This window comes from Alligator mississippiensis, chromosome 13, assembly GCF_030867095.1.
Source record: "Alligator mississippiensis isolate rAllMis1 chromosome 13, rAllMis1, whole genome shotgun sequence".
NCBI lineage: Eukaryota > Metazoa > Chordata > Crocodylia > Alligatoridae > Alligator > Alligator mississippiensis.
This window is the reverse complement of record NC_081836.1, coordinates 52963773-52980665: the sequence shown is the minus strand read 5'-3', so window position 1 is coordinate 52980665 and position 16893 is coordinate 52963773. Positions and strand designations below refer to the sequence as shown.

The following is a 16893-nucleotide window of genomic DNA, read 5'->3' as shown; positions in this document are numbered from 1 at the left end:
TTGTCATGTATAAGGTGACCTACAAAGAATGTTCTTTTTTACATTGTACTATTTTGTTCTTCTTAACAATTTGAAAAAAAATTTCCCTAAAATGTTTTCCTGAACAGTTGGAATGCCAACTTCGGTCTTCCCTGGATTTATTGGAGGACTTGCTGGGGTCAGCGTCACATAGGCGTATAGGGGCTGCATTTTGAATCGTTTTCTCAAAACACCTTAATCACTGATGTTTAGCAGTCGTTAACAGAAGCAGAACAAAGTTTCAAACAACTGGACAAAGCCCTTTCCCATCACCAATGCTCAATTTTCACTCCTAACTCACACTGCCATTTCATTTGGTTTCTAATTAGTCTTCAAAGATAGAAAGGATGTGAATATTTCAACCAAAAAAACTTTGATTCGCCTTTTATATTTTCCTTGTACAAAGTAGAGTTTTCCCCCTTGTTTCTCACTTTTAAATTAACCAGAGAGACTGAAACTAACTCATAAAAGTAATTTTACATAAACACATGACTAGCTTTGTAGTGCATGTTCATAACCAAATGTATGAACATTTGGAAATTCACTTTGTACACTCTAGCCACCTAAATTATTACAAGCCACATGACCTCTTTCAATTGATATAATCACCTGGGCTTGACAGGCCCAAGGCTGACTATTAGCCAAGGTGCAGAATACCTGTGCTACCACTCTGAACACTCACCTCTGATTATAATTCGAGCAAACTGACAATTAACTTACTCCTCCTCCTACTCTCATTATACTCTTTTCTTTACTGGCTGCAGAAGTGAACCATTCTCAGTTTCAGGGATCCCAGAAAAGGTTAGATACCAGCTCTGAAACATCAAAATGAGCCATCTTTACTCCTTTCATTTCCCAAGCTATTAAACAGATTTACATCCATCTTTATATAGAATCAGACCATAAGTTTAAGTGGTACAACTTTAATAAGATGACATAAACTGTATTTCCATTTTAAAAGGATCTAAACCTTTGTTAAACTGGAAGTTGAGAGTTCAGGGAAAGATAGCAGGGTTAGTAACATTGAGAATTAGAAATAATCTTATCAAGTTAGTACGCCTGGTTTAATAAAGGACACGACCATCTTTCCACATGTACAGATGCCCATTAAAAAGGCACTATAGAAGATGGTTGTGTTGCACCAATGTTTCACAGGTCCACAGGACCCCCCCCCAATAATTCCATCTTTGCTGGCATTTGGAGTGGCTGTATTTCCTGATCCTTTAAAGAAGTTTAAAATGCTATAAAACAAACAGAATCATGCGTTTTCACCTTTCCAACCAATACCAGTTTGAAGAGAGGGGTTGTAGCTAAAGTAGCTCCTGCTGAAAGCTTGTGGATAGGCAACATACACAATGGTAGGAAAAATAAATCACCAAAATTAGAGATGGAAAAGCAAGCCACAGAATTCTCTCCCCAGTCAACAGATGAGCACCTAGGGCAGCCGATTTCTATTATTGCTTTCTGTTTTCACACCCAGGAAGGGGAAAAGAAAGTTCATTAAATGCTTCTCCACACAAAAGATTTAAGTATTCACAGCAGGGTGTCCACATATTCAACAAAACTCACTTGGTTTTAACAGGTGATCTGCAGAGGGGTCAGCACTTGGCACATGTCCCCATATTCTTCACTACAATTTAGGAAGAACTTAAAGGGTTTTCATTTAATTTGTCTTGCTTTAATTTGTCTCCCTGGGGAGAATTTATCCCCAAATTCAAACCAATTGGAGGCATAGTGCTGAGAGAACTCCAGCAGGCAGCATTAGTTTTAACTAACCCATTTATTAAAAGCGTTTTCTTACTGCAGTGGCTCTCAACTGGGGTGCTGTTAAACTCCTCAGGGTACTGTCGCTGTTGTGGCCAGATAAAAAGTGTCCCACGTGCACGGCTGTGGGACATGTGCACACTCCTCCTGCATTAGGACTCCCTAGTAAACCCAAAGCAGGCTGGAGAGGTTGGTTGTGGCTGCAGTCCTTCCTGGTCTGACCCTGAATGGTGTCCTCCAGAAACAGAGGAATGTGTGACAAGCAGAAATGCCTTGCCAGCCTCTGTTTCCTGGAGGAGCATGGGAAGGCCAGACCACCAAAGGCTGCAGCACTAGGGAGCTCCCCTGCCTGCCTGAGGCTGCTTGGAAAACCCTAACGCAGGGGGAATGCATGCACGTAGGGCTTCGCTGACCGCAGCAGCATCCCAGTTGAGAATCACTGCTGCAGACAGGTCTGGTGGGCACAGCTTCTGCTGTTCCCCTGCAGGACCTTTCCAGTCTAACAAACCTCACTGGCAACATTTAATATTGTTCTACCTGTTATTTTGCTCTTTTCCATCCTATTCCTACTCCTCATTATAACCCCTGAAGGCCGCCTTAAACCAACTGTCACCCCTCATTTGTCTTTACACCCTTTCTATTCTTGTAGGTGGTTGACAGAGTCTTTTGCAAGCGCTGCATTAAGTATTGCCTGTTTTGTTTTCCTAGCCTTTCCACAAGCTCCTGGAACATGTGTCTCACCGGTTTTCATGGCACTAGAGAGCTCAGTGCTGACCCAGCGTTCTTAAACACTTTGGGCCCCATCCAATGCAATATCCTACAAGACAAGCACTTGAAAAAAGTGTTTCAGCACATCATCCATCTTTACAGCTTATTATACGGAAGACAATTGGATGCCTCTGTCACTGCCACTTAGAAAAATCCACTTCCACAGACGGCACAAATATACGTAACCTGAAATTGTTTTCTAGAGCCATATCAATGCAATCCTGTCTTTCTCAAGAAGGCTGAACAGGACTCCCTTACAAGACCATGTTCATTGGCCAGAGAGGTTGCTCTCGAATCATCCCAGGCACCCTTAAGCCTGTCCCTTCATACAACCTGCTTTGGTTCTGTAGAGCACCGAACCCGTGGAATCGGAGCCTGACTCCAGCCATCAAATCCAGGTTGTCCAAGTGACAGTGCAAAGCATTAAGTGATTGGGCCCAAAGGTATTTCCTTCTTATATTGAAGAAGGTCTCTGAGAAATTCCTTCTAGCTAAATGAGTTGGCAGGAGGATATAAGGACATTATCATATCAGTTTGGCACTTTAGCCCCATACACTTTTTAGCAATACCTACTAGTCTACCAGGTAAGTTACTTGGTAACCTGCCTCAACCTACCCAGTCAACATAACAGTGGTTCTCAACCAGGGGTGCTACACCATAACTGTTTCAACGCGGGAGTGCCCCAACCCCAAAAAGTTGAGAACCGCTGGCCTAATGCTACAGCCACATCTACTGCTCCAACCTGTTTCAAAACTTTACATTTTGAGGGGGGAAAAAAGACATCCTTAGTGTTGAAAGGCTTAAAATCAATGAAAAGCTAGTACAACGGCAGCATTCGAACAGCCAGGACATGGAAGTTTATCAGCTAACTGTAGAAGGCACTTCAAACAAACTGTTTAAAATCATGTTAACATACATTTAGTTTCAGTTGCTAACGAACATTTTACACAGCCCTCTGGGATATCTCTCTGCCCTTCAATTATAGTGAGAGCAAACAATACAGTTTCCAAAACATTTGGAAGAACCTCCAGTAAAACCATGGTCTCTTGGTAGTTATATAGGATTAAACAGCAAAATCAAAGACCGCCACACAAGCAGAAATCCTTTGAGATCCTCTCAATGTATGAAAAAGCAGCAAAAGGAGGGTATGTTTACAGATCACTTTTAATATATAGTGGCAAGTTGTGCAGTCAAACTTGTGACTGTAACAAAAATTCATTTCTAGGTGCCCTGTCCAAGCAAATATTTGCAGAATGGCCAGATTTGTGCACACACCATATTAATAATTTGGAGAGCTGCAGTGTTATATGAAGCAGCAGGATGGAGAAAGTTAAGGCAGCAAAATCTCAAAGCAGAGGACCATCTCTTCTAGACAGGATTTCAGAAGTACCCACTTCCACTTCTTACCACACTGGGACACTCGAGAAGCATTTAACATGAGACTCATTCTCTGGTGTCTCCTCCTGAAGACACTGCAGGAATACAATGGACTGCAAAAATACTGGTTCTCCCAGTTTTTCTCTGGCCTCAAGACATCTTGGACTGGAAGGAAAATTGGAACTTGGAGAACAGAAAAGAGGAAAACCAACTGAACCCAGGGAATAAAGAAAAAAATGCAAATATTGAGGATTCCCCAACAGGTACAGGTATACAAAAAAAAGACAAGACCCACACGTGGAACAGCAAGGGTAGTATTGGACAACTTTGGTTTATATGTTGAGCATCAGCTAGCCTGGACATGCCATAATGTCAAAAATAGAAACTTTTCCTGAGAATATAAAATCATAGGGAGTTAAGACAAAAAAAGACAAAGCTAACACATCAGTAGACAAGGTTAGACTTACAGGCTCATGTGATTCAGTACAGTAATGAGCTCAGAGACAAAGATGCTTTTGATGGTGCCCATCAGCATTAGTATAGTTAAGGTTATAACAACATTTTCATTACAAACCCTTACTTTAGACTATTTTTTCATATAAAAAGAAAAAAAAAAATCAACCCCAGATAAAGACTGGCATCACCATCTTGGTTCAAGTGGAAGGGGTTGCATTTAAAAAAAAAAACAACAAAAAAAACCCAAGAAATGTAATTAAGATGAAGCATTTTAGAGATGGGTTTTGTGTTATTATTCCACAACGAGTTTTCTTTTGGAAAACAAAAAATGTTGGCAGTCTAATGCAAACTCATACTGCTTTCTAGTACGAATCTGAATTGGTACCCCACATTTTAAGTTACTGCAAAGAACTTCCAGAAATCTTCATCCAATGCTGCCACCATATGTACAGAACACTATATAAATTACACTTAAAGCAGAAGATTACATAAATTACAGGCTGTTTGTTAAGATCAGGCTCGTCAATATTTATATAAAATCCTCCCCATGGACGCTCAACTAAACTTCAAACCACAAACTGAAATGTGCATTACATTTATCTTCCCAAGCCCAAGCACAAACAGCATCCTAGCTTAGTTTTATGTTCCTTACTGAACGAGTTAGTCTATAAGGTGCCACACTGCTTTGCCTTCTACCCACCATCAGACTAATACAGCCAGCTACCGCTGTGACCTTAGATAGTTAAGGTACGTTTCATATTTTGGAGTAGATTTAGTTAGCACTCAGACTGACTACAAGCTTCCAACAGGCAGTTGTGCCGGTGTACTTGAATCTGATCTGCAGCTCTCCCCAAGCTCTCCCAGTTTTAGGCCTACCCGATTCAGAGAATGCCAGTCATGCTGAATTGTGCAATGGCTGACTTACAAAGGACATGTTCTACACCCAAACAGGCCAGAGGTCTCTTAAGAACTTATCACCTTCATATTTTCACTCAAAAGAAAGTATGAAGTGGAATTGGTACTATACAGATGTCGAAAGTAAAGTCTGTAACAATGCAGCTGTCATCTATTTTCTAATTCTGTCAGTCAATCACTTTTCCCAATTGATTTTAATTCACCTTAAAACAGTATTGTGAATTCCACTAACTGAGAAAGGGAGGTATAAACACAGCTTGCCTTTCATTTATTGACTGAAGTGATCCACATTTGTTCGCCCTGTCCATCTTGAAACAGACTTCATTTCCTTTTCATTTTAAGTTGGAAATAAGCACTCAGTGCTTGAAAAAAGGTCTGGATGAGGTTCAGGCAGACAAAATGTAACTCATTTCTAAGGAGAGCTCTTCTTCGCTCTCTTTACCCACCTTGTGGATTGTTTTTCCGCTGAAATTTGGAAGTGAAGAATCTTCACTTCTTGTGTTTGTATTCAAACGCTAAACTACAAGTTAACTAAGTAGTGCAATAACACTTGCAATCCTTTCATCTGATTTTAAATGAAATGAATACTTTTACTTAATATTTAGCTGTGGAATTCAGAAAACATCTAGATTAATGAGGTCACATACGATGCGCTGGGTCAGTATTTCAGACGGGAATTATTCTTATTAAAGAGGCCTTTAAGATCTGCTACTTTGCCTCAATATGAGCAAAACTTAACCAGTTAATTTTATGGAACTTCCATATAGAAATTTGGATATCTGAAAATCTGCAGAAGGGGACAGCAGACATAGATTCAGGGCTCTAAAACTATGAATTATGAAGATTAGCTGATAGATTAATTCTAGAACTGCTTGAAAAAATAAGACTATGTCATCGCCCCATCTAATTTCCACCCCAACAACTTTTGGGATTGTTTTTAAAATCTACCCACACAATGGAAGTTCAGTTGTTACAAGCACTGCCAAAATCACCTAGAGCAATAAGCAATCTCCATGAATTCAAGATAAAGATAGACACTTTTAAGGGGGGGAAATGTCAAGGCACAGACTGGAGATTAAAAGACCTCTCACCTTGAAAAATTCAGAGACTCCAGGTTTCCCTGTTACTAGTTCCCTTAGGAAGAAAAGGAGTTGGCTAAATAAAGATTTCCATGCAAAATATTTGCTAAAGAAAGTAGATTAATATTTCAAGTGCAGCTACACAGTTAAATGCAGTGGAGAGAGGGTTTTACCACACTGCTATATTTGTTTCCTTCCCTTGCATGTCACAACTCTAATCAAATCCATAAATCCTATCCTGCACACCCAATTATTGTGAAACAGGAAAAATTTTCTTTTGAATGCAAAATGATATGGTTTTAAAAAAACCAAAAAACTTTACTCAGATGGCATTTTAGAAATAGTGGTTACTTTACGGAGGTGGAAAGAGAAAAAAGTTTTTAGGCTGGACAGGAAAAGTTTAACTTCACAAAAGTTATATATTAGCCCTTTAATACTTCATAAAAAGAGGCAAAGGCATTTCTAATTATTTCTACCGTTACCTGATTTAGCCTGATAAGGAGAAATGTTCATCTCATATGCAATAATGCAGTGGGGGCCAACCTTTTTGGTAGGCATGTTGCACCTTCCCCGACTGCCACTCATCTCCTTCCTCTATCTTATCTGCTGCTCTGTTTTCTGCCACTGTGCTCCCTGATCTGCCGTGTGCCTCATGCGTGCTGCCCATGGCACTTTTACCACACATGCCACAGGTTGCCAACCCTGCTCTACTGTAGGCCAAATTCTAAAGGTAATCAACAGGATGTCCTGAAAGGAGCTGTAAAGACATTTTGATGTGAATCAATACACTATGGAGATTATGAGCGATTTACAATAGTAATATAGTGAAAGGAAAAATAGTCTGAAGCAAATTGTAACTACACACACTTTAAATCCTATGTTCCAAGTCTATTCCCCCCCACCAACACTATTTTAATGCCAGAGCAGCAGTCGGGCTCCATTCTTCCCTTCTCTCTCTGAGGATTCTGATGCGATTTCTAGGCAGACAAGATTCCTTGGGTGAATTTGATACCTTTTATTAGACCAACCCAAATAGTTGGAGAAAAGTTATTAAGCAAGCTTTCAGGTTCAAAAACCCTTCGTCAGGCTAAGGAAGTTTCAGCAGTTGGTGTGTGCTCTTCCTGGATGTGATTTCTATTCACTTTTAGATACCACTTTTCTTATTAAATCTTGCTGGGCTTTCCATGATCAGGGATACAAACCAAAAGCAAAGAAACAGACCGAAGGATATTACATAGAAAAAAAGAGGCTTGATCTTTTGCTGTTCATTTACAGAAGACCCATCAAGGAACAAGGCATTACAAACAACTGGATTACATATCATACCCCATCATTTCCTCTTACTCACTTCCTACCCAAGATGGAACTCCTCCATTCACAACCCAAGATTTCCTTCTAGTTAATCAGCCTGCCCAATCATTCTCATCTCAACCATTTACAACAGCCAATTCCCTTTTAAATTATTGATAATATGACCTTTCCATGCCCCCCACCTCCATTACCTTACTTCACACTAGAAGTATTTCTCTCCAAAATGCTCCTCTTAAGGATTTACATTCCCCCTTGCAAAGGTGAGTGTAAGATGCTCCATCTGGGGGCAAACAACCCACAACATACATACAGGCTCAGCGGCGACAGCTTGACTTGCACCATGGCTGAAAGGGACCTAGGGGTAATGACTGACCATGGCACGAATATTACCCATCAGTGCGAGGCGGTGGTCAGCAGGGCAAACAACACACCAGCATGCATCAACCGATGCCTCTTGTGTAAAACTAAGACAGTGATACACTTGTGAGACCACAGCTGGAGTACCGCGCCCAGTTCTGGGTGCCGCACTTCAGTAAGGACGTGGGAAAACTTGAGCAGGTCCAGAGAAGAGCCACCCGAATAATCAGGGACTTGCAAGGCAAGCCATACGAGGAAAGGCTGAGGGACCTGGGCCTCTTTCGCCTAAAGAAGAGAAGGTTGAGCGGGGACTTGATAGCGGCTGACAGCTATGTCAGAGGAGTGCATCAGGAGCTCAGTGAACAACTGTTCACTAGAGCACCAGGACTTTACAGTCAGGGCTGCCAGGCTCTGGAACAGGCTCCCAAGGGAGGTGGTGCTCTCCCCTACCTTGGGGGTCTTCAAGAGGAGGCTGGACAGATATTTGGCTGGGGTGATATGACCCCAGCACCCGTTCCTGCCCAGGGCAGGGCAGGGGGTCGGACCTGATGATCTGTTTAGGTCCCTTCCGACCCTAAATGCTATGATACCAATGGATACAAACTCCTGGAAGGCCGCTTCAGACTTAATACCAGGACTCCTAACTCCTTCACAGTCAGGGTGTCCAGACTGTGGAACAAACTCCCTTCAGAGGTGGTGCGATCACCTACCCTGGAGGTTTTCAAGAGGAGACTGGACAGTCACCTTGCTGGGGTCACTTAACCCCAGGTGTCTTCCTGCCTAGGCTGGACCCGATGATCTACAAGATCCCTTCCAGCCCCTGATATTTATGAATCTTTCACAAGTAACGGAGAACAAGGCACATGCACCAAGCTGCTCTATCAATGCTTCGCAACCAGCGCACCATGGCGCTCTGGGTCACCGTGAGATCTTTACAGGGGTGCCATGCCACGGTGGCATGGCAGCATTCACAAGATAAACCCAGAGATTTCAAAGAGGAATCTGGATCCTGATCTGCCGGGGTGTCCGAGCGCTTTGCAACAGGAGAACAGCTCTGGCAGGCTTTTGTACTCCAGAGGCGAGTGAAAATAAGAGCAGCGAGTCTCAAAACCCCGAGCAGCGCCGTGCTGGAGCCTCGTCCTCTCCAACAGCAGAAGGGGCAGCAGGAAGGAGCGGTTTCAACAACAGCTGCTCTACGGAGGGGCTTGCAGACCAGGAGAGGTTTAGACAAGAGATGCGAGAAGGGCTGACGAGCTACTGAACGGCTGAGAAAAGAAGTCAACGGGGATTTACGAACTGCTCTCACGGGACAAGAACCAGGGGTCACGAACTGCAGCGAGAAGCAGGCAGCTAGCTGAAAACCACCAACAGGAAGCGTGTTTTTCACACGCGGGGTCGCAAAAGAGCGGAAATCACTGCTGCCGCCGCGTGCGGACAAGCCCACGGCTGAGTGCGGCTCCAGAAAGGCACCGGAGTAAAGCGGGGCCAAATCAACCCCCCCCAGACCTGGAAAGCTGGAGGCTGCAAGCCGGAGAGGGACGGGGACAGACCCATTCCCTTGCGCCTTCCTGCTCCCCTCGCCCTCCTCCAGCCTCAGTTTCCCCACCTGGGAAAGGGGCTGGGGAGTCTGGACCACCCCGGGGGGAGGGGACCTGAGACCACGCCCCCTCCCGACGCCCCGCCCCCTTCCCGAGGCCACGCCCCCGCCCCCGGCCCCTACGTGTTGTCCTGGTTGAAGTTGGCGAAGAGGAGCTGGCCGTTGCCGGCCTCCCCGCTCTGGCTGGCCAGGTTCATGGCGCCTCCCAGGCCTGGCGGGCGGGTGCGCTCAACCTCGGCAGCTGCGGGCCGCGCACGGCGCCGGCGGCCTCCTCATCCCCGCGCCCGCCTTGTTTACAGAGCCGCAGCGCGCCTGCGCCATCCCGCCCCCTTCCCATCCTGCCGCGCCAGTGCGCAGGCGCGCGCAGGTCGCCGCGCGGCCACCGTACCGCGGGGCGCATGTGTTCCCCCTGGGAGAGGAGGTGGGGGAACAGCGCATGCGCGGCTGTGTCGGCCTGGCTGTGGGGCACGCATTGGTGGGGGGCGTGGCGGTGGTGGTTAGTGAAGCTAAGCAGGCTCCGGCGCGGCTAGCAGGTGGATGGGAGACCGAATGATCTGAATGCTTTCTAGCCCCATCTCAGGTTGCTGCCCCTGTGCAAGGGGGGTGTCTTCCTATTGTGTCTCTGCGTCTTTCTTAAGGCTGCATGAGTGAATCAAGGTATTGCATCTTGCAGGTGGATGCTTCTGTCAGTCCCTCCTCAGCCTGGGTTAGCTGATGTTAATGGTCCAGCCCCTCTGTTCTCCATCCCTGGCTCACTTTGCAATTAGCATCCCCGCCCTGGCACTGACTTCTGTTCCCACAAGAGGCTGCAAAGGAACCAGACTTGCGGTGCCCGCCTGCTAATGCGTCTGGCCGCAAAGATGTCCCTCGGGTGTGCGGGGGGCAGTTTGCAGCCTCTCTTCTCCCAACTTCGTCTTCCATCATCGTCCTCTGTTTCCTGCATCTAATCCAGTTCAACTCTCCTGACAGTAGAAATATCAAGGCCCAAGGAAACATTTCCAATCCATCCCCTGCTATGCAAAGGGTGCTTTCTAGTCGCCCGCCTGGACTGCCAATTCTGCGCTCTCATTTTGATGGCACCACAGCAAAGGAATAATACCGTGCTCCTGTGCAGCACCTACTTCTTGAGTATTTCACAATAAATAACTCTTTCAGTATTTTGCATCCTTTAATGAGCCCTAGCCTCACCATACCCTTGTGTGGCAGGGATTATGATCACCAGGATGTTTTCAGATGGGAAAGCTGAGGGCCCAAGAGTAAGGGATGATCCTGAGTAGCTCTTTATAGAAACAGTTTCGGCGTGCTGTCTCCCGGTTCTGTGCATTAGCACAGGTTCAGTTTCTACTTAACCTGCATCAAAGCCATTTCCAAAGCTCCCTTCACCAGCACATGTTGCCATGAAGCCAGTTTATTGAGTCTCTCAGTATTTGATGCTTTACAGAAAGCCTCAAGTCCTAGAAGCAGACACTTGTCTTCCTCACCTCACAATCACAGAATCAGAGAATGAGGGTTGAAGGGACCTCAGGAGGTCACGTCTAGTCTAACCCCCTGCACAAAGCAGGACCAACCCCAACTACAGCATCTCAGCCAAGGTTTTGACTATCTGGTCTTCCACATACATCCCCAGGGACTTCAGCTTCCATGCTGATGACCAGGGATCCTGGTTTTCTCTGATAAAAAAAATCCTCATTTTGGGACCCCACCTTGACTTTACCTCTCCATTTCTACAAACCTCCGATCTGACGCCATGTGCCTGATCAGCTACAGCGGCATCTCCCTCTTCCCCTTCACCTCTGCACCAGCTGAGCCCCCTGTTTACAATCACTGCCTGGAAATTTCCCCCTCCAATTCTATCCAAAACACTCTGCTATCAGCCGTATGTGGTCGCATCAAATCTTGCCCTCCTTTGCCTTCCTTGATCCTGGGTGTCCTCCAGCCTCTCCCATGCACCTTCAGTGTTTCCTTTGGTGTATCGCCCCTTCCATCCCTCTGTGAGAGGTCCACAGGGTTGTGTCCTTCTCCCTCTGTGCCATACCCCGGGTTAGCTGGTCCACAAAGCAGTTTCGGTTGCCATCTTTGTGCTGACAACTCACCAGCGTACCCCTCTGCAGCAGATCTGTTTCCGTGCGTCAGATCTAGAATTTCCTACTCGTGGAGGTTTAGCCTGCGGTGAAGCTCAACAAGGCTAAAAGAGAGGTCTTATTCTCCCCTCCCACAAGCCCTCCCCACTACCTCCATTCTCCATCATCGTGGACAATACTACCACCCCCAGCTGTCACTCAGGCCCATAACAAGGGTATCATCCTTGACTCAGATGCCTCTCTAGGTCCCCACATCCTGGCTATGTCTATACCTTGCTTGGTCTTTCTAGATGATATCTCTTAAGTCACAATCCTTCCTCTACCTCCACACAGCTATAGATCTTGTCTGAGCTTTTATCACTTGTGTTGGGAGACACGCTTTTCTCTGGCTTAGACGGTGGCAGGTTTGGCCTGCTCACACCCATCAAGATCAGTGCTGCAAAACTCATGTTCCTGGCCCGCTGTTCTGACCCTGACACCCTATTTATGCATCCTGTCATGGGCTCCTTCACCACATTTAGCATCAGCGCTTTCACTTTCCAAGCCCTTCCCAGCCTCCATTTCTCACTCATTAAATTTTCAATCAAGCCCCTCTGCTCTTTCCTCCATGCTGCCCTTCACAGATGCTTCCCATATACAAAGCAACCTCCTTATCTGTCTTCCAGTCCCTCCTTCCAACTCTCCTTTGCTGGGAGATGTAGAGAAACCTTAACAGCAGCGATGCTTTGGGCACAGAGATACCCACTGTCATGCTGACTGTAATATTTCACTGTTTCCATATACTCCCCTCTCTGCTTGTCTCCATCTGTTGCCTCTTACATAGACTATAAGGTCTCTGAGACAGGGATCTTTGTGTGCGTGTGTTGTATCTGTACAGCACCCAGCGCAAGACAGTCCTCCTCCATGATTTGGGCTACTAGGAGCTACCCCAGGCAAATAATAATATATGATAACAACTTTCATTAAACCAGTCCTTTCAGCTTGAGGTGGGCAGACTTTGACTTCGCCTGATTCAGGGGAAAAATAGGTCTTTTGAGCAATTTGTGTCTTAAGAAAGCAGCTGTATTTCCACCTCAAGCAGTGTTGCAGCTCTGATAGCTTTGCCCTGTTGCTCTCAGACCTACTTTCTGTCCCCTGGAACTGCCTCCCTTCCTGCCCTCAGCCCTGGGATTGATTTTACCTTGCAAGTCCCTGTCACCCCGAGGTGATTGCTTTATTCTGTTCCACTGAACTGTGCCTGCCATGTTTGCAGGCTGTTGGGATGTGACAATCACCTGTAACACTGCCACGCTCTATGACAGCTCCATGCATCTCTGTCCTCCTCGTACATATTATTTATCCACAACAGCTCTCGGAGATCTCTCAGCAGATCAGGCCTGTCACTGTGCTTGTCCTTAGGAGATGAGAGTCGGGAGACAAAGCTGAGTGGCTCTGGTCTCCAAGAGACATGCAAGATAACCCATCTGGCAAACGGGACAGGAGCAGAGACACTGCTGAGCTACTGCCTTTCTTCACTTTGGGTTGTTTTGTACTTGGGGTTAGTGAGTCAGAGTTTCTCCCTTTAGACAACTTCAGGCTGACACATGCCTTTTGGAGGGGCCAGTTGCCTTTAGTATATTCATGGCTTTTGATCTTAAAATGCTCCCCTCCTATGTCACCTCCCATCCAAGTGTTTCAAGACACTTTGCAAGCACTAATGCACAGGTTTCCCAGCATCCCATTAGCTGGGTTTGCACCATTTAGCTCCACTTTCCAGAGAGTAAAACTGAGGCACAGATCAGCTAAGCACTTATTTGGGGTCACATTGTGAAACACCCAGAGCCATGTGCCTGCTCTTTTAAGGGAGCAAGCAGCCTGAGAGGCTGCTTACAGGTGGCAAAGGAGAGCTAATAAAGGACTCACCTTCCCAGAAGAGGGCTCAAACTTAAGCCCAGAGCTTGCACCCATCAGTTAGTCTTGCCTTGGTAACTATGGAGTGAGGAGCCCCTGGCAACAGAGCAGTAGGACCCCTGAACTGACAGTGGCTCTGAATGAGAAACTCTGCAATGCCGAGAACAAGGGAAGGTACCTGGAGCAGAGAAGGGCTTAGTTATATGGGCAGGTGGCCCTGTTTTATGTTAAGCCTAGTGAAGGTCTGAATGCCTGCCAGAGGGCAGGTATTCATTATTGAGTTGTCCTAGCAGTTCAGCCTGGAGCCCTGCAAGGGCGGGAAGGCTTACTTAGAGGGCCAGTAGCTCAGCAGAGGCTGAGAGTGGGGTTCAATCAGGGGTACAAGGACCTAGAGAGTAGGGACCTAGGGATCCATGAGCCCCAGGCCCAGAAAGGACTGGGAGTGTGATCAGAGGCACCAGAGACAAGCAGGGCTGAGAGACAGCGATACCCAAGAAGGTCCAGGGACAGGAGGAGTACCTGAGTGTGGGACCTGGAGGTTCAGGGGTCAAGGACTGATGGACAGTCAGACCACAGAGTCAATGGGCCCAGGGACAGGGTGAGGACTAGATGAGGATGCACAAGTCTGAGAGGGGCTGCAAGGCAGATCAGGGGTACAGGAACCCCGAGAGAGAGGGGCTGCGAGCTGGACCAGACAAGGGTCCATGAGTCTGAGAGGGGCAGCAGGCCAGACCAGATGAGGGTCTACGAGACTGAAAGGGGCTGTGAGCTGGACTGGGGGCCTGGGAGCCCTCAGAAAGAGGGTCTGTGAGCTGGACTGGGGGTCCTCAGGGGTTGGAGGGCCAAAAGGGGTCAAGTGTGTGAACTGAGCATCATAGAAATAACACCTGTGAGGCTTGTGGTGTGGTGTAGGGGAGGAAAGGAGCCACATAATTCGCCCTTAAGGCTACAGGTGCCCTACCAGGGGGGCATAGTCAGGCTGAGAGAGACCTATCAGGCCTGAGAACTGGATTGAGGCTAGTGGGGGCTCAGGTGGCTCCGGCATCCCTTTGAGACCTCAACCAAGGTGAAGCTGGAAATCCTCAGATGAAAATGAAGAAGGCCAGTTTCAAGGGGAGATATATTTCATTTCAAACGCACCAATTTTGGTGTTTCTGAAACAAGATTTTTTTTTCCAATTGCTTGGAACCGACAAGACATCGCATTTGTATTTTGGTCTGATTGGAGCTGAAACTGAGTTTAAAAAATCACAACTGAAATGTCCTGCAAAAGGACCATCCCTGATCTGGAGCTCATTGTCTGCACTGTACATTCACAGGAAGAGAGGGCTGCTGCCATGAAGGATTTAGGACCAGATTAGATAAGGCAGACACAAGTGGGAGGAGAAGAGAGGCACAGAAAAGTGAAGTGATTCACCCAGGGCTACACAGCAGGTCAGTAGCATTAAGCAGAAATAAAACAGAGGTTTCTTGATTCACCATCTGCTTTCCTGGCTCCTGGATGTTGCTGATTCCTCCACAAGAGGCCTTCTTGCCTACATACAGTCTGCAAATGAACAGAAATGCATCCACAGAGGATGGTCTCTTCTTGGCAGAAGGAGAACAAAAGAAGATGTATAAAGGATTCATCTTCCCACGTGTAGTTTGTCTTGATTAAGGTACAGATTAGCTCAGCAGAAGAGCTGGGTTAACGTGTGTGTGTGTGTGTGTGTGTGTGTGTGTGTGTGTGTGTGTGTGTAAAACTTGCAAGTTTACATACTGCTGGTGTCTCTGCAATTCTGCCTTGTACCACGGGAGGTCACCAAGGCTTAGCAGGTCTGGCAGCAAGTGACTCCACAGCATGCTGTGCTTTGACTCATCGCAATTCCTGTCTTGGGGCGTACAGACTCAGGAACACATCACTTGCCTTGTGTAGGCTGGCATATGCCATCCATGCCAGCAAAAATAATATTATCTTGTGGGCAAAGTGACTCAAAGCAACTAACAGGGATTATTTCCTTCCCCCCTCCCCATTTGGGGTTCTGTTATTGCAACAAATTTCTATCTAGCTGCTTGTGCTTTGCTATTATTATTATTTTTCTTTATACGGCACAATAGCACCTAGGAGGCGCAGTCAAGACAGAAGCCGTGTTGTGCTCCATGCTGTACAAATGCAATATCCATATCCCAAAGAGTTTATAATTTAAATATAGTTACCCACGGTCAGATTGTATGCCTGGGGGTCAGTGGAGTAGTGGCTATGTATCATCAGTGTGGGCACAAATGTCAGTGTACTGGTTACACTCCTGACTACACCCAAGCGAATGCTCACCTGGGAAAACTGGGCATAATTTTTTAAAAATTCTTATTTTAAAAAATGACAGTAATGAAGGCTGGAAAAATCACAAATAAAATCAAGGGCTGTGTAGCTGAATGGGAACTGAGGGGTGTTTTTTTTTAATGATATCTTTTACTGGAGCAACTGTGCATTTGGGAGAGATGTTAGACAAATTTTCAGGCACAAAGTGCCCATCTTGAGGTTGACTCTTCTAAGCATTCAAATCCGCACGCTTCACTAGATTGCCTTGCAACGAGGTATGTCTCATGGACATATCCAATAGGGGCGGGGATCCAAATCTGGAGGCATTCGAACAAGATATCATGCCTGCAAAACCTGCACTTCTTTAAGTTAACACATTTTGCCAGTGCTTTTTGGCCACTGCTGAGGGTCAAGCCATGTTTCTTATTTTCCTCGAGTGGATTTCAGCATCGTGACATTTCTACCAGTACCCACAGGTCCCCGGAGGAAACAATCTCAACACCGTTCTTCAGCAAAGAGATAAGCTAGACACATGCCAAAGGCCCAGGTACCAACTGGAGTACAAAGCACTGGTGCGGAAACACTAGCTGAGCATGTTGCTAAGCCTGCCAATTTTCAGGTGAGCTGGGTGACTCAAAGGGACCTTCCCCGACGGTGGAAATGCAAAGTCAAGCCTTGCCAGAAACCTGAGAAAGGTCTGCAGGCAAGTTGCTGCAATCTGCCTCCCTCCGGGTTGCTTATTTATTTTGGGTGGGAGGGGGAGAGCTGTCACCTGAATCCAGGAGACACTCCAGAAGGTGCTCACACTCTTAAGAAAAAGAAATGAGATGTGCATATGCTTGCTGGGTTAAGATGAAGGGCTCTGTTTGACCTGTGGCAAATTTGGGTGTTCTGTCTTGTGGTGACAGTAGTTTTGCTAGAAGATTAGACAATGGATTTGTATAGGATGGTTTGGATAGGGAGGATCCTGCCTCAGGGGCAG

The 16893-nt window shown here is 46.2% G+C and overlaps 1 protein-coding gene across 2 annotated transcripts in view; it reads right to left on the bottom strand.

Annotated features, from left to right (window-relative positions):
• WIPI2 (WD repeat domain, phosphoinositide interacting 2) overlaps positions 1–9965 on the bottom strand; it is a 31231-nt gene extending 21266 nt beyond the window's left edge. Inside the window, exon 1 of one of the 2 annotated variants that reach the window (XM_019494723.2) lies at positions 9766–9965. In XM_019494723.2, coding sequence (XP_019350268.1) covers positions 9766–9839 — 74 coding nt within the window. In that variant the 5' untranslated portion in view covers positions 9840–9965. The remainder of the gene's footprint in view (positions 1–9765) is intronic. The other variant, XM_006265959.4, reaches the window with a different exon arrangement.
• Positions 9966–16893: the final 6928 nt, after the last annotated feature.